Genomic DNA, 26823 nt, shown 5'->3' with positions numbered 1-26823 from the left:
TGACACATTAGGAATTGTTTCTACAAACTACAGTTTTTCTCTGGCAGACAGTTAAGATCCCTTTGGTCTTGTCTGCCTTGATTTTATTTTTTGTGAGGCCACATCTAAATGGTATGTAGAGCATTTATTATAGAGCACGACTTTTGCTCTTAAGAGATAGTTTTGTGTGATCTCAATCGAATACCGGAAGTGCTCTGCTCAGTCTTCTCTTGCAGGATCAGAACTTGTGGCCTGCGTAACTTCTATTTGTGTGTGGTGAATATGATCTCTTGGCCAACAATCTGCAGTATAAATCCCATCCATTGTGTAGCTTCTTCTATGGTCTGCTCTGCAAATCACAGCTTCCTTTGCAGCCTAGAACTGCGTCTCTGCCTCCTCAGTTTAGTGAGGCTGTTGTCATTCAGTCGCTCAGTTGTGTCCAGCTCTTTGCGACCGCATGGACTGCAGGCTTCTCTGTCCTATCTTCTGGAGTTTGCTTAAACTCATGTCCGCTGAGTCCATGATACCATCCAACCATCTCACCCTCTGTCATCCCCTTCTCCTCCTGCCCTCAGTCTTTCCCAGCATCAGGATCTTTTCCCATGAGTTGGCTCTCTGCATGAGGTGGCCAAAGTATTGGAGCTTCAGCTTCAGCGTCAGTTCTTCCAGTGAATATTCAGCATGGATTCCTTTATGATTGACTGATTCGATTTCTTGCTGTCCAAGGGACTCTCAAGAGTCTTCTCCAACACCACAGTTTGAAAACATCAGTTCTTTGGCACTCAGCCTTCTTTAGGTACTGCGGCTCAGATTAGGCTCCACTAGCAGCAGCCTACCTAGTACCAGGAAAAAGCCCTGCAGAAACCAGAATGACCATAACAATGCTTGGGTGTTTCTCTTCTCTCAAGGATCACTGTCTCGACTGATTCTTCAGTCTTGAAGGCAGTAGTTTCATGTATTTTGTCTAATTTGATAGTTGTTTTCAGTGGTAAGAGAAAGTTTAGTACTTGTTACACCATCATGATCAGAAGTAGAGGTTCCTAAAATTCATCCACTTTTAATTCAAATCCCTTGAGGTGTTATTTCTTCTGCAAGTGCCTCAGACACAGTTGTGTCTTCTCTAATGAACTCATCCTCTGTGTTATTTTACTGTGTTGCCATTATTCATTTGCATGTAAATTTTAACAATATGCTATTCCTAAATTCAGGTATCATGGATTTTTCTTCTTTGTTATGCCTAGTATATCATATATAACTTAATAATAATGATAAATAGTTGTCAAATAAATGAAGAATCCTTTTGTCTAACCCTGTAAATTACAACTGGAATAATGTTTCTTCTTTTTATTGTTTACTTCTTGTTTCCCTTGTTTCTAGATTCAGTATAGCAGAGAAGTGTTCAAATATTATGCAAGAGGCTTTGTGGTTACTAAAATGATTGGAAAACTACTAATGAACCCATCAGGATGAATTGCATAAAGATTACTTAATTTCCTACTCTTGAAATGTTCCCAATAGATGGTGCCTGCCAACAGGGTAATTTAGAAGCCTCTGAGTAAAGGGCCATTTTTTCCTACCAATAATATGATGTTTTAATTCATGGTAATGTAACTCAAAATATAAATGTAATGAAATGCATTTGTGTTTCTATGTGTGCATAATAACACAGTAAGAATGAAAAATACAATCATATAAACCCCCAACTATGATATTTTTATTTAATAAAATGTAAATATTATACTACACTATTTAATTTTGATGAAACAAGAACTTTAAAAATATTATAAAAGCTCTTTCTTTAGAAAAAATCATTAATTCACAAAAATGGAATTTGTGAATAATAAGCATTTTTTCAAAAGTAATAGTAATACATTCCCCTACTGAAGATTAGTTACTCTTGTTACCAAATCCACCCAGCACATTATTGATTGATTCTTTCAAATTCGTATTTTTAGGTTTACAAATATGGTACATACCTCAGTGTTCTTTGGGCGTGTACTTTCCCATGTCCTGGGTAGAGAAGAACCTTGAAAGGGCATCAGAGAAGACTCTACAATGTTCATATTTCTCCTGCTTTTGTTTTCTTCTTTTGGCATCAAGTTAGTTGACAAGAATGGGTATATAGGAAGAACGCTGCTTTCAAATCCTATATGGTAGTTATGATTTTCATTTTCCAGTTGACTCTGTGAATTATTTTTATCCAGACTGGTAGATGATAGAGGCAAAATATTGAATCCGTAATCATCAGCACCGTGGTATTTTCCTATGGGATTTCCCCAAGAGCTTCCTTTATTGATGTTTTGAGGATTTGGTAGCACAGAATGCCTACCAAAACCAATTACTGGTGTTTCCCTAACTTGGTGACAGGAGAGTTCTGAGCTTTTAGAAGTGAATTCATTCAAGGACGTTTGGTGTATTTCATCTAATGAATGTGTTCTTGAGTCCCAGTGTGGTGCACTGGGCACAAAAAAGGCATTTTCTTCAATTTCTCTCTGACAGAGTGGGATTTTGTTACTGATCTCCTCTACTACATTATCAAAACCTAGACTGACTAGGCTAGGAAAAAGAGGTTGATTCAAGGAGGGGAATTCTTGGTGCTCCTGCTGCTTTTCATGTGATTCACTGGAATTTAGATTTGTTTTCCAGTAATATGCCATTCTTTATTTTATGTAACTGAGAGGGTTGACTCAGCTCCAAATATCTCTTCAATGATATTGTAAAAGATGATAGGAATTTTCCTAGACAAATGATAAAAGGAAATTTAAAAAATGTGATTAATTAGAAATAAAAGAGCTTTCAAGAAAAAAACATGTTGAATAAATACAGACAATTGTTTCGAAGTTTCCCCATAGCAAATGAAATAAACCCATGAGTTATATAAAAATCCATCAGGGCTCACATAATTAAAGTCCAAGGGGAAGTATTGACTTCAGAGACATGCATGAAACTCCTGTAGTAGAAAACTAAGTCCACTTCAGTCATGACGGTGGTTTAATGAACGAAAGCCAGTATTCCCCTTTGGACTCCTTTTCTACTGAAAATCCACTGGCCCATGGCAACATTATCTCCTTCTATATTTAATCATCTATAGCATGCTAGTATGCTAAAGTAACTTAACAGTCTCTTCATGATCAGCAGTTATTCCATTCCTAGATACAGTCTTAACTTTTTTCTGCCCTCCATAAGCAGTCATCTTGTAGGTGGGCTAGACCCTTTCATATCCTCCCCAAAACTTCTTTAAATAATTGCAAACTTCCCCAAAGCAACTTTCATTAAGTTTACTGATGAGAAAATTCAACTGATGTTTATCAATTTCTATTTTAACTTATCTCTCTGCAAAATTTGAACCCTTCTGTTCACTATACTTATTTAAAATTTTCTTGTTGTGTCCTACATTGACTCTCTGTGACACTGTACTCTCTGAGTTCTGTATTAGCTCTTCCTCAAGAATCCCCTGCCGTATTGTTCATTAGCTACTGGACCCCTTGTCAAAGCTTTTCTTCTCAATCATTCTCTGCATGTAAATTACTTCATACCTCCTATGGCTTAAATTACCATCTACATATCAATAACCCTAACACAGGACCATTCTTATTATTGTCTCCACTTGGAATTTTTTTTTAACCTCTAAGAGAAAGTTCAAAACCTAAATCAAAATTCACCCAAAAGCCTGCTTTTATTCCAGTCTTCTGTGACAGAAAATGGCCCGACAATTCACTCAGTTTCTTAGACCAGAAACCAGGGTTTTATCTTTGAGTCTTCCCACACCTTCATTCTTCTACCTCCAGTAAATCACCAGTTCCTGTAGGGGATCTGGCTTCCTTTTTTGTCTACCACTGTCACAATCCTACTCTAAAGTTTTCTAATCCTCTCATCTGCAATGTTGCAGTTCTCTGAAACTGCTTCCACATTTTCTACAATTCATTCTTGAGTCTTGTAATCCAATTTTTATGTTATACTGTTATATTTAAGAGACTAACCATATATCACCTTTGTACATAACAGTGGTTTCCTACTGTCTCAGGGTAACATGTATAAATGTTATATATGTAACATTTTTCTTTCCCACTAAATCATTAGGCCATGTTAGTCCTTTCACTTATAACTCAGTACTTAGTGCTTTGCTTCACTCAGAGTAGTTGCTCATTTGCATTTATTGATCAAATGATTTAAATGTTGGAAAAATTATAGTTGAATTATAAAAAAAGTGACACTGAAAAGTATTTCTGTCATTTTGTGGATTTATTTGGAGGAGGAGGTGGCAATCCACTCCAGTGTTCTTGCCTGGAAGGTCCCATGGACAGCAGAGCTGGACAGGCTACAGTCCATGGGGGTCACAAAGGGTTGGACACGACTGACTGAGTGACTAAACAACAACAACAACATGGATTTATTAATTGCCTTAACAATTATATGTGTGTTAAGGAAAAAAACATTTTAAAAGGTGATTATAATAGTCATTACCTATCAAATACCATTTTCTATCAATGTGTTTTGCAATGGCAAATAATTTTTATTATATTGGCACGAAGGGTCTACTTGAAACCCACAACCACCTGAGACATAAACGAGTTAGATTTATTATGTTTCAGTCAAGAAACTGTGCTGACTCAAGAAAGATTTTCAGGAGATATAAATAAAATGGAACTTCAGAAGATATAAATAAAATGTGTATAGAAGGATATGTGAAATAGAAAATTAATCTATAAAATTTATTCCAAACTATTCAAATTGATGGGTCACATAGATACATTATCTAGCCATAATCCCTTTTGCAGAAATTGCCATTTTTTTCATTTCCACAGTAGTACTGAAAGGTATGTTTTATTAAAGCAAATTATACACTAACAAAAACAGAAGATATTAAGAAGAGGTAGCAAGAATACAAGGAAGAACTATACAAAAAAGATCTTCATGACCCAGATAATCACAATGGTGTGATCATTCACCTAGAGCAGGACATCCTGGAATGTGAAGTTAAGTGGGCCTTAGGAAGCATACTACAAACAAAGCTAGTGGAGGAGATGGAATTCCAGTTGAGCTATTTCAAATCCTAAAAGATGATGCTGTGAAAGTGCTGCACTCAATAGGCCTGCAAATTTGGAAAACTCAACAGTGGCCACGGGACTAGAAAAGGTCAGTTTCCGTTCCAATCCCAAAGAAAGGCAATGCCAAAGAATGCTCAAACTACTGCACAATTGCACTGATTTCACACTCTAGTAAAGTAATGCCCAAATTTCTCTAAGCCAGGCTTCAACAGTACATGCACTGTGAACTTCCAGATGTTCAGGCTGGATTTAGAAAAGGTAGAGGAACCAGAGATCAAATTGCCAACATCCATTGGATCATTGAAAAAGCAAGAGAGTTCCAGAAAAATATTTACTTCTACTTTATTGACTATGCCAAAGTTTTTACTTTGTGGATCACAACAAACTGTGGAAAATTCTGAAAGAGATGGGAATACCAGACCACCTGACCTGCCTCCTGAGAAATCTTTATGCAGGTCAGGAAGCAACAGTTAGAACTGGACATGGAACAACAGACTGGTTCCAAATAGGAAAAGGAGTACGTCAAGGCTATATATTGTCACCCTGCTTATTTAACTTCTATGCAGAGTACATCATGAGAAACACTGGGCTGGATGAAGCACAAGCTAGAATCAAGATTGCTGGGAGAAATATCAATAACCTCAGATATGCAGATGACACCACCCTTATGGCAGAAAATGAAGAACTAAAGAGCCTCTTGATGAAGGTGAAAGAGGAGAGTGAAAAAGCTGGCTTAAAACCCAACATGCAGAAAACTATGATCATGGCATCCGGTCCCATAACTTCATGGCAAATAGATGGAGAAACTGGAAACAGTGGCAGACTTTATTTTGGGGGCTCCAAAATCACTGCAGATGGTGATTGCAGCCATGAAATTAAAAGACACTTACTCCTTGGAAGAAAAGTCATGACCAACCTAGGCAGCATATTGAAAAGCAGAGAAATAACTTTGCCAACAAGATCCATCTAGTCAAAGTTATCATTTTTCCAGTAGTCATGTATGTATGTGAGAGGTAGACTATAAAGAAAGCTGAGCGCCAAAGAATTGATGCTTTTGAACTGTGGTGCTGAAGACTTTTGAGAGCCCCTTGGATTGCCAAGGAGATCCAACCAGTCCATCGTAAGAGAAATCAGTCCTGAATATTCATTGGAAGGATTGATGCTGAAGCTGAAACTCCGATACTTTGGCCACCTGATGGGAAGAACTAACTAATTTGAAAAGACCCTGATGCTGGGAAAGTTTGAACGTGGGAGGAGAAGGGGATGACAGAGGATGAGATGGTTGGATGGCATCACTGACTCAATGGACGTGAGTTTGGGTAAACTCCAGGAGTTGGCAATGGACAGGGAGATCTGGCATGCTGCAATCCATGGGTTGCAAAGAGTCGGACACAACTGAGTGAACTGAACTGAACTGATACACTCTCTTCTGTCTCTGTCATGGAAGTCAGAATTTTCCAGCAAGTGTGACTTTCCTCTGACAACCGTAGTTAATATCCTGTTCTAGTCTTCCATAGTCTAGCCTGCTGTGTCTTGTCTTAGCTTAAATGTGGTAAATATGGCTATATCATGTTGACTTTTTAAATTTTTGGGTATTTCAAATGAACTGAGTGTTTTTTAATTATTTTAAATTTTTTTCTAGAGCCACAGGGGAAGTCTTTAAATGAAATATCAGTGGTATAATGCTGAAATTAAAGATTCAGGTAAGCTGTACCACCTGGGTGTTATTAATAATAATGATTCTGAACATCTTTTGAGCACCCACTCTGGTGCAGTACTCAATAGACTGCTTTGTTTATATGAATTAACATATCCTCTCAACCTGTGATATTATTACTGCCATTTAACAAATTCGAAAACTGAGGCACAGAAAGGTGAATCAACTTACCCAATGTCTAAGAGTTTGTGTTCATAGATTTGTTTTAAATGGGAATTAAAAAGAAGCAAGTGAGTGATAATTCCATACTAATGTAACATCTGGAGCATGCCGGAATTTAGGCACTGAAAGACAGCATTAACTTAATTCAAACTATCTTTGCTGAAAAGAGTTGGAAACGTAAACATTTTTATTAATAATAATATTTTCCATCCATTTCTCACAGCACTGAAACTTGAAATGAGTGAGAGGCCCTCTTTGAAAAAAATCTCATTATAGTGAGATAAAGGAGAATGATAAATACTTATTCGTATTGAAAAGGTAATAAAACAGAAACTACATCCAGATCCACTTTTATAATATTAAATTTGGTGATTTTAAGAAATTCCTAATAATTTTATGTCTCCTCTTTACCATGACAGTCCAGAAGATAGACTATATCTTAGTTTAAAAAGAAATAAAAATGTGATTGAGTGCCACCTGGTAAATGTATGCAGTCTGCATTAGGAAGTAATGCATAAATTAACTAAAAGTCATATACCTTGACTTTGAGAATTATACATACTATGTGCTAGCATGCATGCTCAATTGCTCAGTCGTGTCCAATTCATTGCAACCCCGTGGACTGTAGCCTGCCAGACTCCTCTGTCCATGGGATTTTCGAGGAAACAATACTGGAGTGGATTGCCATTTCCTATTCCAGGGGATCTTTCTAACCCAGGGATCAAACCCGAATGTCCATGTTAGCAGGTGGATTCTTTACCACTGCGCCACCTGGGAAGCCCTATTATATATATATATATATACTACATGGCATCAAATATGTCATAATAGGGATGACATGGCTGTTGGTTCCTGATTTAAATAACACTCTGTCGAATTATAGGAAAAAACTCTGTGGTAGGTAAAATAATGCCCCCCTCCTCCAGCATTTCCATATCTTAATCCCTGGAACATGTGAATATGTTAGGTTACACGATGAAGAAGAATCAAGGCTCTAAATGTAGTTAAGTTTCCTAATCATCTGACCTTAAATTAGGAAATTACCTGAATAGGATCAGTACAATCACAAGAGGGCTTACCACTTGGCACAGTGGTAAGGAATCTGCCTGCCAATGCAGGATACCCAGGTTCAATCCATGGATTGGGAAGATCCCCTGGAGGAGGAAATGGCAACCCACTCCCGCATTCTTGCCTGGGAAATCCCATGGATAGAGAAGCCTGGTGGGCTACAGTCCATGGGGTTGCAAAGAGTCAGACATGACTAAGGGACTGAGTGTGCGCACACACACACACCCTCACACACACACACATACAATCACAAGGATACTTAAAGGAAGAAGAGGTCAGAGTGATACTCAGGAAGGACTAAACCTGATTTTATTGGCTTTGAAGATATAGTAAGGGGTCCATGAGCCAAGCAATGTGAGCAGCCTCTAGAAGCTAGAAAGGGGAAGGGAATGGATTTCCCCCAGATGCCTCCAGAAGGGAGCACATCCCTTATAACACCTTGATTTTTGCACGGTGACACTTGCATTGTATTTCCTACCTATAACATTGTATGATAATTTGTGTGGTTTTAAGTCACTTAAGTTTGTGATCATTTGTTACACTGGCAACAGAAAATCGATACAACATGAAAACTGGAATGTGATTAATGAATGGGTTGGAAAATCAGGGACTTGAAGAAGGATAGCAGACCACACAAAAACGTTTCCCCAGTCTTTGTTGGTAAGTCCAGCTAAATTCAAACAGGGAAGTTCAAAAGTGTTAATAATGACAAATTTGTATTCTTCAATAGCTTATAACTTCCTATTCAGTTTGACTTTCAAGTTTTTATTGAAGACTAAATGCTCAATTGCCCTCAAAGAACAAGTAAAGACAAAACCTGGGTACCTCTCAGAGAAAGGGCAGCCCCTACGAGCAGCTTCCACTCTGTAAATCTCCTAAGATGCAAATATCATCCAAATAGCCCCAGTGTTCAGAATGGGAACAAAAAGATGTTTATTTTACAAAAGAACAAAGAACCTTTCTGAAAATTGTCTGTTTTTGATCCAAAAAGTTCTGGCTGCATTACTGAATCACTATATCTGCAGGGACAAGATGAGAAGAGGGTGGAGGGAGTAAATTATGACATTGAAGGAACATGATTTTTGTTTCAGATAGCAAGTTGTAACGTGTTGAAAATTTAGCAGTTTTTAAAATACGTATTCATGTCTTGGGAGATAAAGATTGTGCCAGCATAAGGCATGTCAAAGCATAACCAAGCTAAGCCATCTGTATTTCAGCAAGGTGGAGGGCAAGTCCACATTATCTGTAGTAGCAAACCTGGGTTCTGAGAAAAGTCTGAGTTGGCCGCATGGTCTGAAATTCCCATCTCTCCATCTTATGAGCCAATTTTATATGTCATACAGACACTATTTTAGATAGACATAAATATGATCTTTCTCAGCTCAATTTTCTGAATAAATACAGAGAAGACTCTAACTATTTGTATATAATTTAATGATATATATAATTAAAGCATATTATGTATAAAATTTGCATTACCTTACTTTTTCCATTTCCAATTTGTAATTGAGTGGTAAGGTGAACATACTGTTTTCACGAACTCTGATTATTTTCATGTAAGCACAGACAGGAGATACTTAGGAAAAACATTAATTTCCAAGGAGTCTCTATCAGGTGCCTTTTTATGTGAATAATTGACATTTTCTTATTAATGTATAATCCTATAGAAGACACTTCCTATTAGACTGCCTCAAGCACTTTTATGTGGAAAATTTGAAGCTGTCACTTATGCTTATTTTTAAGGGATATTGACTTGAAAATATCAATTCATTTATTCACACCTCTATTTACTCATTTGCACATTTATTTATTCAGTATGTGTTTTAAAATACATTGTGTCAAGTACTGTGCAAAGCACTGGGAATATAAAAAAGATAAAGCACAGCTCTTGCCCTCAAGTGTTTCACAGACATAAATTTATAATACAGATGTATGAGAATGGCTTTAATAGACAAAGTCTTCATTTTGTTTTGTGAAATTTCATATAGAACATCATTAAGATTATTTTGCTTTAGAAAGTGCAGAAGTAAAATTCATAAAGGATATATTTAAGGTTTATATATTGGGTATGTTTTGTTCAGGTCACTGAGCACTGGTTTCAAGAATACTTCAATTCCTAAGTATTGTTAAGGTTTTAGCCTCAAACATGATAAAGCAGTTGAAGCAGTAATTCATTCAATTCCTCTGAGTGTGTCTTAAGAATAAACATGACAATGGAAAGTCAGCCTCCAGCTCTGAGTAACAGCTTTGGGGGAAATTACCTAGTGGGAATGAAGCCTGTTTCAGGGCAGGACAGAGAGAGTCAGGGAATATGACACCAACCCTGAAGGGAGGAAATCTTCAGACCCAATCCGGTTAACCCTTGAAATATGACACTCAGTCACTGAACTGAACTGAAGGGGCTCCATAAATACAGCCAAGTGGTATTTGGGAAGAACTAGCAGTGTTTCGCCTATTAGACAAATCTATTCTGAAAAAATTAGGACTAAGAAATTTTATGTGATTTAAGCAGTAGTGGCTGCTGTTTTCTTTGCCTGCTTTTGCAACTAATACGTAGATCCCCATCCCTTATTTAAGTCTCTGTTATTGAATGTTTGGCCAATACAAGAGGCACGGGTTTGATCCCTGGGTCAGGAAGATCCTCTGGAGAAGGAAATGGCAACTCACTCCAGTTATTCTTACCTAGGAAGTCCCATGAGCAGAGGAGCCTGCAGGGCTATAATCCATGGGGTTGCAAAAGAGTCAGACACACCTGAGTGACTAAACAACAACCTTGAGTGTTCTATTAGTAATGAATGAGTAAATTAGAGGGTTCTGTCAATAATTTACTTGGTTTCCAGAGAAATACTTTACATTAAATTTTAAGTAACAACATTAGGAAAAGACAGTTGCAATTTATCAAAGTGGATTGAGAAAGGTTTCGGTTTCAGGAAGAGATGATTCCTAAACTAAGAGAAAAAAAGGAGCAGTTTTCCAGACAGGTTTGGCAAAAGGAAGAGGAGGTCCTTGGTTTTCCAGACAGAGACTATTATTTTTAAAAAGTCAAGAAGAAAAATAGGAAGAAAGAAAAATAAGAATAGGAAAGAGGGGATAAAAGAAACTATGAAATACAAAAGAAAGATGAAAGACGGAAGAAAAATGAAGATGTGAAAAGATACTCTGTTGGAACAGAGTGTGTTAGAGCATGAGAAAGACTAACATAGTCTTGTAACATAAATGGAAAGAGAATTGTCATCAGGTTTTATGGCAGGAGCACCTGTGCCAAGTGGATAATTGACTCTTCTGTTTAAGAGATACAAGGAAGGAAATTGGGAACCAAAAATATGTCTTCACTTAACTGATTTCCAAATTAAAATTCCTCTAACTGTCATGGTCACATGAGAGCTTAGGGAGTATTGTTTTTATGGACTTTTTATTTATAAGCTACTGAAGAATAAACTTCAGATTAATCAAAAAGATGGAGATACATCAACGTTGAGACTACTGATGAGCATTAAATATACACATAGTATCTTGAAGAACTCAGATGAGGGATATAGGAGGCAGTTTAGTATGGCTGCACTGAAAATGTAGATAGAATTCAACTTTAGTAAAAGGTAGGGAAAATGAAGAGAACATGTACACGTTTTTGGAAGAGTTTTTATTAACCACATGGTGACTGTGTTAGAATTATTATCCTTATAATACTTTGTGTGTAATGCTTGGTAAAACAACCAGTATTCTCAGAAGTATAGAATTATAACTGAAAGCATCAGAATGAACTCATCAGATTTTTTTTCAAAAGAAATCACATTTATTTATCTATAGTTTTCTTCATTGGAAAAGTCTAGAAATAAAGCCCATCCTAACAGCAGCGAGCATCTCTACCATCCAGGCTGTGATATAAAAATACCACTTTCTATGAAAAGAAACAAAGCTACTTGAAGTACCACCTGTCTTTGAGAAAACGGCATGTAATGTAACATGAGCCTGCTGTTGCTGCTGCTAGGTCACTTCAGTCGTGTCCAACTCTTAGCGACCCCATGGACTAGAGCCTACCAGGCTCCTCCATCCATGGGATTTTCCAGGCAAGAGTACTGGAGTGGGTTGCCATCGCCTTCTCCAAACATGAGCCTGGAAAATCCTATTATTCTAGTTTTAATAAGGAGGTTGTCACAGAATATAAGGATGCACCAATTGAAGTTGAGAGCCAACTTGAAAAGGCTTACATTGTCCAAAAAGTATATTAAACTGAAATGGATGAAAACATATCAAACATGCTAGATGCACGAATTCATAATGATACACATTCATACCTACAACGAATTGATTGCCTTTGTACGACACAGGACTAATAAACTACACAATAAAACATGTTTTGTCCTTTTTTATATGAAATGATCTAAGTAATAATATGAAAGGATTTGAAATAATAAAAAATGTTATGAATAATATGAAGTGATCTAAGTAATAAATGAGGCAAAGTTTCTCTTTGTACAAGTACTGCAAAAGATAAGTGAAGGAAGAATGATGAAGCCAGGTTATCAATATTTTACAGTAAGTCATGAATTATAAAATCTAGGCATCTAGCGTTGGTGGCTGCTAATGTCACAAAAAGAGGAGTAGCTAGCATTTTGTGCTCTCTTTAAGAGTTCAAAACTACCATGAAGTCTTGCCAACAAAATCTAATCTTAATCAATCTACGTATGCTTCTAGATCCAGTGACCATGGACAAGGGTACAGGATAGAACTAAATCAGGATGGAAACTGATATAGAAAATTAAGCTAGATTCTTCTGCAAATAAATTAGAGGACAAAAAACAGAGATGAAATACATCAATTTAAAAAGACTGTAAAAACCCATTCCTGCACCCCTCCAAAGGAATAGAGACTGTAAAACAAAGCCATAAACTTTAGGGATACACATTTCAATGATGAAACTATGTAGAATAGTACAGATGTGACATCAGAAGAGCTGTTTTTCTTGGGGAAGGAAGGGTATTGTAAGAGGGGTTGGAGAGGTTTTTGGGGTGGCAAAAAATACTTATTTCTTGACATATAGGGTAGTCAGAAGGTTGTTCAATTTATTTATAATAGTACATTAAGCTAAATATTTAGTTTATGTGGTTGGTAATATCATACATTTTAAAAAAGGAATGGGTACCCAGATTTATTGGCCATATGGAACTTGAGGACTTGTACAAATCTAAGTGAAGATGCTGAATAAATATTTGCATATGTAATCTTCAATTCAGGAGATAAATTTTGTAGCTGGACCCATGAGCCTTGTCTAAGGAGCAGTTGAGGACTAAAATAGCTATAAATGAATCTGAGAATGGAATCCCATTGTGGGGGGAAACCAATATTTAATAAATGAATCTAAAAAGAAAAGGTACAGAATAGTCTGGAAGGTAGGAAGAGGAACTGTAAGCCACTGTCACTTCGTTTTCTCCACTTTTGATCCTGATAAGAGAGAAAGCAGTGAAAGGCAAGTGACTTCCTTTCAGGAACCTTATTATGAAGTTGCACATAACCCTTCTGCTCACTTTCATTGGCCTCAATATATATCTGCAAGGAAGCCTGGGGAATGAAGTTCCTTACTGTGTTGCCAGGAGACCAGAAGAAGCACAGATATTCTTTTACTAGAAAGAGAAATGATGGAGGAAATTGAAGTTCTCTGGACAGCCTGTAGTTAGAATGCAAAATGAAGATGCTGAACCAGCTGCAATTAGGAGCAAAAGTCTTTAATGGATGTGGAAAAACAAGGTCAGGGGATGGCAGTAAGAGAAGGGACATTAGTAGGAGAGCAAAATGTTATGGGATCCTGGTTGTACTTGTCTCCTCTTCTTGATACAATGGCCATGGGAGAATGAACAACTTCCACAGAACTGCAAAGAAGCAGAGTACTTGGAGAGCCAGGGTTACTTTTTGGAAAAGGAAGTGAAGAGGCTAAGAAATCAACAGTGCATCTTGCACAGATTAAATCTCAACCAAAGAAATACCTCTCACTACATATTTTATACGTATGGATTTCTGTTACTTCTCTTACTTTGAGGGATTATGGAATACAAAACATTAGTTAATTGTTCAACTCCAGTTCTTAAAATTTGACTTCCCTGGTGGTTCAGGTGGTAAAGAATCTGCCTGCAATGCAGACGACCTGTGTTTGATCCATGGGTTGGGAAGATCACCTAGAAGAGGACATAGCAACCCACTCCAGTATTCTTGCCTTGAAAACCACCAGGGACAGAGGAGCCTGGCAGGCTACATGGGATCTCAAGGAATCAGACATGACTGAATGATGAAAAACAGCAAAGTTCTTAAAATTATCTGTTTAATTTAATTTTAATTAAATTTTTAAATTTAAACTTTTAATTTTTAAAATTTATTTTTTAATTGGAGTATCATGAATATTTTTTTTTAATAATGGCAAATACTGCTATGTTTTTAGTAAAGAACTTGAAGCATATTGAAGTTACATGTTTAGAATACAAGACCATTCTTTAAAGGGATTTGTATTTGTGGAACATTATATATTTTCATCATAAAATACCAACAATAGATTGTTCTCTGTTCTTTCAGACTATTTAGAACTAAAGTATAAACAGTTGTATGAAAGTGAAAGTGTTGGTCGCTCAGTCCTGTTGGACTCTTTGTGACCCCATGGACTATAGCCCGCCAGGCTCCTTTGTCCATGGTATTTTCCAGGCAAGAATCCTAGAGTCAGTAGCCATTCCCTTCTCCAGGGGTTTTCCTAACACAGGGATCGAACCCGGGTCTCCTACCTTGCAGGCAGATTCTTTACCATCAGAGCCACATCTAAATGAAAAAATGACTGTTCTATACATCAGTGTCTCTTTTGCTGTCTCGTGGGGAGGGAGGAGGGAGGAGGGTTCAGGATGGGGAACACATGCATACCTGTGGCGGATTCATTTTGATATTTGGCAAAACTAATACAATTATGTAAAGTTTAAAAATAAAATAAAATTAAAAAAAAATGAAACTGAAATGTTAGTCAGTCAGTCATGTCTGACTGTTTGCGATCCCATGGACTGGGGCTCACCAAGTGCCTCTGTCCATGGGATTCTCCAGGCAAGAATCCTGGAGTGGGTTGCCATTTCCTTCTCCAGGGGATCTTCCTAACCCAGGGATCAAACCCAGGACTCTTGCATTGCAGGCAGATTCTTTACTATTAAAGCCGCCAGGGAAACTACCTGGGAGCCACATATAATTAGGCCACATTTCACAGAATCTTGGTCCAAATAATTTGGACTACTGTAAGTTTTACCTGACCCATGAACTTAATCCTTAAATATTAATATTTTCTTGGAAAACAACGATAGTCCTTAGGGCCATTCTAGGGGCTAACCATGTTCGATGAACCTACAGCAAATATTTATTCTACGATAACCTCCAATAAATAAGTTTTTTCTATTTTGCCTTTTCCTAAACCTGAATCTAGGTTTTTAATATTTTAAATATAAAAAAGCAAAAATTGTGATATTTGCTGTCTCATCTAGCTTAAGCTTCATTGTTATATACTAATATAATTTACATTTTTTTTCTATACATGCAAATGGTTTTTCTTTGCCTTTTCCTAAACCTGAATCTAGGTTTTTAATATTTTAAATATAAAAAAGCAAAAATTGTGATATTTGCTGTCTCATCTAGCTTAAGCTTCATTGTTATATACTAATATAATTTACATTTTTTTCTATACATGCAAATGGTTTTTCTTTTGGCTGTGAATGGAAAGTAGCAGAAACAAGTCAATAACAGTTTCTTCTTTGGGGGAACCCTAATAAGGACTTGAAACTGAAGTGGTAAATAGTTTTATCTCATAAATAAAATCTCATCACATGGTAGTGGCTTTTCAGGACATGGTTTGAGAATTGTGAGACTGAACAGAACTCAGAAAGCAATGATGCTCCATTACTGCAGTCTGCATGGATGCAGCAGAAGGGGAGGAGGAGGGATCACACCATGTGGTACCCATCAATTGTTCTAATAGCTAGAAACGTGTCTGTGTTTTTCAGTGGGTAAATTAAACTTCCAGGTGAATTAAATATTCAAAATATCATAGATATTGAAGAGATTTCTACCTACTGATACTTAGTAATCATTAGCACAAGATGTAAGAAATCTAAATTTTAACTGAATCTTTGACAAAATTATTGATATGATGAATTTTTGCTTCTGTGGTGGCTCAGACTGTAAAGAACCCACCTGCAATGCAGGGGACCTGGGTTCAATCCTGGGGTTGGGAAGATGCATTGGAGAAGGAAATGGCAACCCACTCCAGTATTCTTGCCAGGAGATTCCCATGAACAGAGGAGTCTGGTGGGCTATCGTCCATGGGGTCACAAAGAGTCAGACATGATTGAATGACTAAGCACAGCAAAGCACATGATGAATTTTATTTGACTAATAGTTAAGAGAAAGATCTCAGAAATGTTTTATAAGCCAAGTGTAGGAGAAACCAATAATAATATGATAATATAAATATATTGTTACCTTTAATGCTTCTAAGGACTTGTTTATTGTGCCATTCACGTACAGAGAGCTATAACATGAGGCATTCCTCTGAGATATATGTTAATATATACATATGGTTAAAATAACCATATTTTATTTTAATCATTTAAAATGTATATCTGTGGTACAGCCTCTATGGAGACCAATATGGAGGTTCCTTAAAAAACTAAAAATTGAATTATCATATGATCCAGTCATCCAACTAATGGACACATATCCAGAAAAAGACAAAAACTCTAACTTGAAAAGATACAGGCACCCCAGTGTTCATAGCCACACAATTTAAAATAGCCAGGACATGGAAGCAACCTAAGTGTCCATCAAGAGAGGAATGGATCAAGAAAATGTGTGTGTATGCATACATGCACACAAAGGAATATTGTTGTTTAGTCACTAAATTGTGTCCAACTCTTTGAGACCCTGTGGCATATAGCCCATCAAACCACTCTGTCCATGAAATTTCCCAAGCAAGAATACCAGAGTGGGTTGTCATTTCCTTCTCCATGGGATCTTCCCAACTAAGGTATCAAACTCACATCTCCTACATTGGCAGGGAGATTCTTTACTGCTGAATCACCAGGGAAGCCCCAAAGGGTTATTCAGTTCAGTTCAGTTCAGTTCATTTCAGTCGTTCAGTCCTGTCCGACTCTTTGCGACCCCATGAATCGCAGCACGCCAGGCCTCCCTGTCCATCACCAACTCCCGGAGTTCACTCAGACTCACGTCCATTGAGTCAGTGATGCCATCCAGCCATCTCATCCTCTGTCGTCCCCTTCTCCACCTGCCCCCAATCCCTCCCAGCATCAGAGTCTTTTCCAATGAGTCAACTCTTCGCATGAGGTGGCCAAAGTACTGGAGTTTTAGCTTTAGCATCATTCCTTCCAAAGAAATCCCAGGGCTGATCTCCTTCAGAATGGACTGATTGGATCTCCTTGCAGTCCAAGGGACTCTGAAGAGTCTTCTCACTCAGCCATAAAAAAGAATAAAATGATACTATCTCCAGCAACATAGATGGATCTAAAGATTTTCATACTAAGTGAAGTAAGTCAGACAGAAGAAGACAAATCACATGACATCACTTATATATGGAATAAAAAAAATTGATACAAATGAATTTAGTTACAAAACAGAAATAGACTCACAGACATAGAAAAAAAATTTATGGTTACCAAAGGGGGAGGAGGGTGATGGATAAATTAGGAGTCTGTGATTAACATATATACACACACACTATATATATATATATATATATATATATATGTATATATATATACATACACACACACACTATATATATATATAAAATAGATAAACAAGGACCTACTGTATAGCACAGGGAACTATATTCAATATCTCATAATAACCTATAATGGGAAATAATCTAAGAAAGAATGTAGAAATTTAAAAAATCAGTCCAATTGACTTTCTTTAGGGTGGCATCTGGCTGGTAGTGTGTGACTTAAAAAATTAATCAAATATTTTTAAAACTAAAAAGACAAAGTCTATTCATCGAACAGCATTACCAGCAACAAAGACTGGCAACCATTCACTTGGTTACCCAGATTTTCACCATATGTGAGACCAAGTAGATCAATCTGAAGTAGAAGGGAAAAAATTGACTGGCACTTTCTTAATTATCTTTAGAATATGGCTTGCTTTATTATCTGAAGGAGAATAAATCTACCAGTCTAACTAATGGGAAAGAAACGACCAATTTCCCTAGTGCTGCCTGACTTGGAGATTCAGAGTCTGAACAACTCTCCCAAACTGACCAAAAAAAGAGTATCTGTACTCAGGACCACTTTACCAACCTCCTTTCTACATGCTTTCTAAGGCTAAAATTTGTAGTAATACAAAATAATCAGAGTCTACAGTGGCTAAGCATTTGGTTTGCTGAGTCTGAGAATATGAGCAAAGAGAGTGTCATAAGAAAGTACAAAGGTAGACCACTTCTGGTATAAGAACTATATATACATTGATTAGAATTACCTAGAAAAATGCTTACCTTCTCAAAGTAGTCAATCGTGATAGCAAGATTGATGAAGTCCAGAATTTAGAGAAATCAAGTGACTGCCAGAGACCAGTAGTTAAACTAAGTCTGTTCACACTTACCATTTCTATAGTTGAAAATCTGAGAAACGTGTTCTAACAGCAACCAAGAAAACAAAGAGAGTTTTTACAAACATTATTTATGAGTAATCAGTGGAAAGAATCTTTATTTCTCAAGGATGAGTAACTGGAAAAAAATCGACAAAGAAGATATGAAAATATTCTGCTAGAAGTAAAATGACTAACAAACAAGAGACTAGAGGATAAGTTATTTTTGAAAAATATATGCTACAATGCCATGCCATGCTAAGTCACTTCAGTCATGTCTGACTCTTTGTGACCCTATGGACTGTACCCTGCCAGATTCCTCTATCCCTGGGATTCTCTGGGCAAGAATACTGGAGTGGGTTGCCATTTCCTCCTCCAGGGTATCTTCTCAACCCAAGGATCAAGCGCCCACCAGGCTCCTCTATTCCTGGTATTCTCTAGGCAAGAGTACTGGAGTGAGTAGCCGTTTCCTCCACCAAGAGATTTTCCCAACCTAGGGATCAAACCCACGTCTCCTGCACTGGAGGCTGATTTTTGACCACTGAGCCATATGCTATAATATCCCTAAGTAAATTTTATAAAAATGTAAGCTTTTTTGTTTTTTATAAAATTAAGAAATGTGTTAAATGAAATAAGATAAAAATAAAATTTTAAGTAATGTAACAATAAAATGAAGAAGAAAGATATGGAGGAAAATGGAAAAAAGAGATATGTTAAAAACAAAACAATGAACTATTGACATGCAAAGAAACTAGATATTCAAACATTTAAAATATTCATTAAAAGCAGAATGACAAAGAAGAAAATGAAATTTTGAGATAAACTTTGAGAACCACTCTATGAATACAGAAGAAAAGGAGCTAGTGATAGAAATGAATAAGAGGTACCCTTGCAATTGCAAAAGGCAGAGAAAAGATATCAAACATCATATTATTGAGATGAAATAGAGGTAACATTGAAGATTGTCAAAAAAAAAAATCTAACTGAACTGAATAAAGCTCTGAATATGCATATCAAACCTAAATACTTATATGGCACACATACAACCAGGAAAAACTGCGAATATATGTAAAATATTTTAACTTATTAAATGACAAGGGGAAGAGGAGGGGGAAAAGGAAGAGAAGGAGGGAAGAAAGTTAATCTGGACATTGCTGTTGTTGTTCAGTCACTAAGTCATGTTTGACTCTTTCCAACCCAATGGACTGGAGCCTACAGTGTTCCTTTGTGCTTCACTATCTGCTGGAGTTTGCTCAGATTCATGTCTGTTATGAGTTAGTGAAGCTATCTAACCATCCAGGCATAGACTTCACCTTTAAACACTAGCTGTCCTAAAACAAGGGAATAGCAGCTACATAGTGTTGAGGGTGACTATGTTTTATGTCATTCAGTTTGCCATTTACATGTGAAAATAGTTAAAACATATATTTGCATGTATGTAAGTGCTCAGAAATCTTTATACACTTCTAATGGAAAAGGTGTACTGCTGCTGCTGCTGCTAAGTCGCTTCAGTCGTGTCTGACTCTGTGAGATCCCAGAGACGGCAGCCCACCAGGCTCCCCCATCCCTGGGATTCTCCAGGCAAGAACACTGGAGTGGGTTGCCATTTCCTTCCGCAATGCATGAAAATGAAAAGTGAAAGTGAGGTCGCTCAGTTGTGTCTGACTCTTAGCAATCCCATGGACCGCAGCCTACCAGGCTCCTCCATCCATGAGATTTTCCAGGCAAGAGTACTGGAGAAAGGTGTACTAGTTGACAAAATTGTAATCAAAATAAAAACTCAAGATTAGAGACCTAATATGCTATTTTCATTTTACCAATGATTAAGAAATAATAAGTTCATGTACAATTATTTGTATACATATATAACTGTAATGTGCCACACAGAATTATTAGTTGAAGAGCAGTGTATATAATTTTCAAACCACCAGAACAATAAAAATTTGATAGCATTTTCATTATAATAAGGAAAATAGGAAAAGTATGTATTAAGAATGAAAGCTAGAATGAGGCAAGTAAGTTCAGTGGCATTTCTAATGACAGAAGTATAGATATGTGAAATAAAAATTATTATTAAAAATAAATGTATTATCATTAAAAAAAGCAAAACATATTACATTTAAAATATGTAATTTTCAGTTGTGTGGTTTTTGCAACAGAAACAAAAAGTATCAGAGAAAGGTTAAAAGTTTTTCCAAGTATGTTGCTCAAACACAGAAATACACAAACAAACACAAAATGAAGCAGGATAGGAAAATAGAACATAAAGCAAAAATGCATCAAGATAATCTTGCTGCAGTTTCTAAAGACCTTAAAATAAATGTGGACATTTACGCATATATAAAATGTGTTGTGTGTATATTTTTAAAAAGGTCAATTAATAGATAATTCTGGGATTTTGTAACCAACTCAATTTATTAATATTTTTCTGTGCTTAGTCTCTCAGTCGTGTCCGACTCTTTGCAACCCCATGGACTGTAGCCCACCAGGCTCCTCTGTCCTTGGGATTCTCTAGGCAAGAATACTGGAGTGGGTTGCCATGCCCTCCTGCAGGTAATCTTTCCAACCCAGGGATAGAACCCAAATCTCCTGCACTGCAGGCAGATTCTTTACTGTCTGAGACACCAGGGAAGCCTATTAAATCTTGTATTTATATTTTATATGATTTTCCCTTTTATCTTTCCAAGAATGAGTCTTCTAATAAATAATTAATAAATCATAGCAGAAAAAACTTTTTTGGATTTAATTTCTTTACCCATTCATGATTTTTTAAATGGTGTACTATGAATAAAAAGAACATACTTTAAAAATGCAAAAAATACTTTGCACACACTAACAGCCAAATTTTTTAAATGAAGAAACACTTAAACGCTTTCTCTTTCAAATCAAGAATAGGATAATTATTCCTTATATCAAATTATTTTAGGAATTTTATTTAATGCAATAAGATCAATGAGGATATAACTGCTAGAAAATAGTATTTTTATGCATAGATTATGTGTTTATGTATGAAGACTATATTAACTCCTTAGTATATATGAGACATAATATTTCAACATGAGAAGGTTTAAAATTTTAAAAATATAAATAAACTTTGGAAGAATTTGTAAATTAATTCAAAACCCTTAATTAGGAAATTGACAAGCTGATCCTATGGTACTTTTGGTACAAGTAAAGCAAAAGATAGAAAAATCATTGGTGAGATTTGAAAAATAATACACCTTTTAAAGATTCAATGATTAAAACAATGTAGAAATTAAATGGATTTAGACTTAGGCAAAAAGGAAGCAGAAGGGAAAATGCATGAACAAAACCTGGTATATATCAATTTTAGTTTAAAATTGATGACATGAAGGAAATGTTGGGTCTCTAATTAGATGGGGCAGGAACACCTGGTTAATTATTTGAATTAAAAAAGAATTTAGCACCATTAAGTATGGATTACAATTGTAAAATAAATTCTATAGGGAGTAAAGATCTATAATGTGGAATCATGAGACTCTTGTATCAGTGGTTTCAAAACTACTATGAAGCACACATTTATTCTCTATGACTCAGGTTTGTCATTTGTTACAAGAAGTTGTCAGAAAAAATGTCCAGATATGTTTGAGAAATGCTATTATGTTAAGGTAGGGATGCTTTTTTCTTTAAATAAAATTTTAAAATAAAATTCTTATAGAGGTATATAGAGGCTTTTGTGATAGCATAGTATTGGAGTAGGGAGTGGCAACCCATTACAGTATTCTTGCCTGGAGAATCCCATGGACAGAGGATCCTGGCAGGCTACATACAGTCCATGGGGTCACAAAGATTCAGACATGACTGAGCACACACAAGAGCATAGTTCACTTTTTTAAATTTTCAGTAAAGGGCTAGAATTTGCAATGCTTTTGAAACTACTCAGGATAATTTTCAAGCACAGTTTTGTTCTGGTCAAGACTCTTGGTCACAGTGGCAGAAGTCAATACAGAAGGGAATGTGATGTGAATTGAGGACAGTCACAACTAAGCCTCTCTTTCTCTCCCTTGGTTCTCTCAGTATATTGGCTTCTGTGTTTTCTAAGCAAATGAACTTTTCCTCCAGGATGGGGAATATGGATAGAGGCTTCCTGGAGACATGTACTTTCTGCATAGCAAATGGCATCAGGTTAAACATTTGAAGCAGGGATTAGATTGACCAGGCTTGGGTCTTGGTCACAGGGGTCAGAGGTAGACAGAGGATGAAGTACTAGGGTTAGTGCAGACTGAAACACAAACCTAACTTTATGTCCTGTACAGAGGAGGATGAAAACCCAGACATGGCCACATCTCTTCCAGTCACACTCATTAATATTTTCTGGAAAATAGTCCTTTAGCATACGTTCTGGGAAATGCTGAATAGGAAGAAAAATGTAATTTAATAATTACATTTGCAAACATTGAAGAATGCTAACTTAGAATGTGTTAGGTATTAGTCTAAGTGCTCTACTTTTAACCCCTTTAATCCTCATACAAATATGAGCCTTATGAGAGTCTTTTGAGTAGGCATTATTATTGTCTTCATTTTAGAGGAAATGGAAGCACAAAGAATATAAACATCTTGCAGAGTTCCTATATAAATAGAAAGTGGGAAAAAGGGAATACATTTTTTTCATGAAAAAAGATTATTATATTTAAATCACTCCTATTCAAAGTTGTGCATTTGTAAGAAGTAATCAGAATGATACCTAAGCAAAAATATCACAACAAAACAGGAAGCTAGTATGATCAGGAAAATAAATTGGATGAGGAACATATGCATGTCTTTCAAGAAATACAGCAAAAAAAAAAGATCATGTTTTCTGAAAGGAATGATGAATATAGATTGTAGTAAATATATGGATAATTCTAAACTAACGGTTGTATACATAGTAGTGATTTCTAATACAGGGATCAAAATAGATCTAATTAAACACTAGTGTTAGTCACTGAGCCATGTACGACACTTTGTGACCCCATCTAATGTAGTGCACCAGGCTCCTCTGACCATGGAATTCTCCAGGCAAGAATACTGGGGTAGATTGCCATTGCCTTCTCCAGGGGATCTTCCCGACCCAGGGATCAAACCTGGGTCCCCTGCATGCAGGAAGAGTCTTTACCATCTGAGCCACCAGGGAAGATCAAAATAGACATAATTAAACACTAGACCGCAAGACTGTATAAATTTGGATTGGGTTACCTAAATTTTAAATGTTCCTTATAATATCCAGGAAGAAGTACAGATATAGATAGCTAGGTTTTTAAAGAAAGCATGTATAACTTTTGAAAACTGACCATACATTCGACTACTTTTAACATAACTCAAAGTCAGTATTACATAGACTAATCTTTCTGACTCTGAAGTAAATATTAGTTAAAAGAATTGACCGTATATTCAGCTACTTTTAACATAACTCAAAGCCAGTATTACATAGACTAATCTTTCTGACTCTGAAGTAGTTAAATATTAGTTAAAAGAAAGACAGTTTACAAAAGAACTCACATTTTTAACTTTAAAAGCATTTCTGAATAACTCAAGAAAAAGAATCACAATAAAGTTGGAAGACATTTAGAAATATGAAATAAAGTTGTCAAGAAAAGAAGTATTTTGTGTAAGAGAATTTCAGAGATACACATCATGCTTATTCTGCAGCTCTAAATAATTCTTGAAAATATTCCATCCAACAAAAAAAAATAAATGATAATAACTTGAAATGGAAAAGTGTCATAAAAGGACTATTGCTAATGGCTATGCGTGTGCTACATTGCTTCAGTTGTCTGACTGTGTGTGAGCCCATAAACTGTAGTTCATGGGAATTCTCCAGGCAAGCATATTGGAGTGGGTTGCCATTTCCTTCCCCAGGGGATCTTCCTGACATAGAGACTGAACCTGCATATCTTAAGTCTCCTGCATTACTAATGGCTAATGGCTTATAATTGATTTATGATAGTTATAATTGATTTATGCATAAATAATTATAGTGGTTCATTTCTGCTATGATTACCTATGTATCACTTTATCAGATCATACATTTAAAGAAAAAGGTAATAATTGTTAGAAATACAATACTGTACTTTTCTAGATAGAAAATGACTATTGCATCAGTTTTTCTAAGCTCCAAGAGAATTATACTGCTTTTTTGCTTCCTTGAAGAAGACTTCCTTATGACCAAAGAATATCAGCTCTGACAGACAAAAAAACCCATGAAACCAGGGACTGAAGTTTCACCCTGGCAACATATGAGCTTGTTAATTCCATCTGTGAACTCACCTACTTACTATGGTCCTTTTCCATAGGAAGCAGATGAAGCTATGTCATTGTTTTTCCAGATCAGTCAAGATGATGTTCTTTCCTTATGGCTCATTCCACAGACTTGCCTTCTACATAGTACAAATGGCAGGTACACATGTATGAAGTTAAGTCACATGCCATGGAAAGAGCCCCTGAGATTGAGTAAGAAAACCTTGGTTCAAATCCAAGCTCTTGATATTATTAATGATGTGTGTGTGGCATGTGCATGCTCAATTGTGTCTGACTCTTTGTTACCCTGTGGACTAGAGCCTGCCGGGCTCCTCTATCTGTGAAATACTGGAGTGGGTTATCATTTCTTTCTCCAGATTAATGACATAGATGATGTTATTTATAATGTAGGCAACATGCTCTTGAACCTCTCTCTGTTATTTGATATGCAATATTGCAATTCGACAATGCATTTTAACAGTATCACATGCATATTATGATTTTTAAGTGGGATATATCATTTCTATCATCAGACTCAAGTATCAGAAATATAATTGCCAGATAAGAATGTGAGGGAATAACTTGTTACTATACCATGTTCATATCAGCCTTCAGTGAGCTACCAATACATAAATAGAACAGGGTAGGAGCCAGCATGGAGTGACAGAACAGAAACAAAACAGATGCTTCCTGCAGCAGGAACTCTTGTTAATTTGGAGCCCACATGTTAAGAATATCCACCCCTCATTAAGAGTTTCTTTACGCTGTCATCATCAGCACACAGTCTATAGACCACAGACACTGATTCAATACACTGAAGAAAACGTGCACAAGGAAGGAATCTACCAGCAGACGTGACCGAAATTGGCTCAAGACTTTGACAGACATGAAATTGAGCAGGTAAGAGATGAAACAAAAGAAATTGTATCAGTGCCATTTATGGGGTCATTTGGAGAGAGGGAGAAAGGGAAGGAGAGAGGGAGAGAAGAGATCATCAAGGTGCAGTTTTTCAGGAAAGATCTATATCTTCTGGAGAATATTTACAAACCTACTCAGAATTGAAACTCATCTACCATTTAATTTCACAATATAGTTAAAGAGCTACTTGTCTTTAACAGTACATTTGAATTCAAATATTCTCCTATGTATTCAGTTAACTATAGAAAGTTGATTTGTTTCAGTCTCTTACCTGAAACATATATCTTCCTGAAATGAAACATGATCTCATTTCTGTCCAAGAGTGAAATACACTCAAACAAGCTACAACACTCCTATTTCAAGGGAGCATTATGCTTCCACTGGAACCTTTTATTCCTGTTTGACAGGTTGAACATGTTTAGGAATCTATTTTTCATCAAACCTTGGAGGGTTATGTGGAAAAAAAAAAAGGAGTTTACATAATGAATACAGGATTTAAGCCAAACACTTAACAATGAATTAGCTTCTCCGTGCTGAACAGAATTTGTGCCAGAAGACATTAAATAGCAATATGCAAACAAAGTACTTATTTGAAAAAAAGTGTATAAGGTGAACCTATTTCCCCTCATGTGATCCTGCATTTGAATGTGGGAGTGGATGGGGACGGAGGCACTGGTGGTTTCCATTCCCAGAAACAGAGTTGAGCCCTTGAAAATGTTACTCTAAGCATTCTATGAGATTAACTGTCAAGTTTTTTTTTTTAATTAAGATTTAATATGTTCCTTTTTTAATTCAACCTCAGGATCCAAAGTAAATTTCCAACTTAAAAATAATTTTATTATCTAATCATGTTTGAAAGAAAAAGAAATAGAAAAGAATATTTACAAAGTTAGCCAGAAAGCAGATGTGGATAGTTGTTTTTTTTTTTTTTTTTTTGGTTTATTGCTATTTAAAATGAACAATGTGTGGAGATTTGGAGTCAACACATAACATATCTAGTGGGATCCAGGAACTAGGTCCAGTCAGGAGTATGTTTGCTTTATTGAGGAAAGTTTTAGGAACTAAAATATATTATAGGATCCT

At 36.2% G+C, this 26823-nt stretch overlaps 1 protein-coding gene across 1 annotated transcript in view; it reads right to left on the bottom strand.

Moving 5' to 3' along the window:
* Window positions 1–26127, bottom strand: part of PIK3C2G (phosphatidylinositol-4-phosphate 3-kinase catalytic subunit type 2 gamma) — a 474611-nt gene extending 448484 nt beyond the window's left edge. Inside the window, exons 1-2 of the mRNA XM_070370044.1 lie at window positions 26012–26127; window positions 1956–2717 (exon numbers count right to left, since the gene is read on the bottom strand). Coding sequence (XP_070226145.1) covers window positions 1956–2636 — 681 coding nt within the window. The 5' untranslated portion in view covers window positions 2637–2717; window positions 26012–26127. The remainder of the gene's footprint in view (window positions 1–1955; window positions 2718–26011) is intronic.
* Window positions 26128–26823: the final 696 nt, after the last annotated feature.

This window comes from Bos mutus, chromosome 5 (assembly GCF_027580195.1).
Source record: "Bos mutus isolate GX-2022 chromosome 5, NWIPB_WYAK_1.1, whole genome shotgun sequence".
Taxonomy (NCBI): Eukaryota; Metazoa; Chordata; class Mammalia; order Artiodactyla; family Bovidae; genus Bos; species Bos mutus.
Note: the sequence above shows the minus strand (reverse complement) of the source record. Positions and strands in the feature narration are given on the sequence as shown.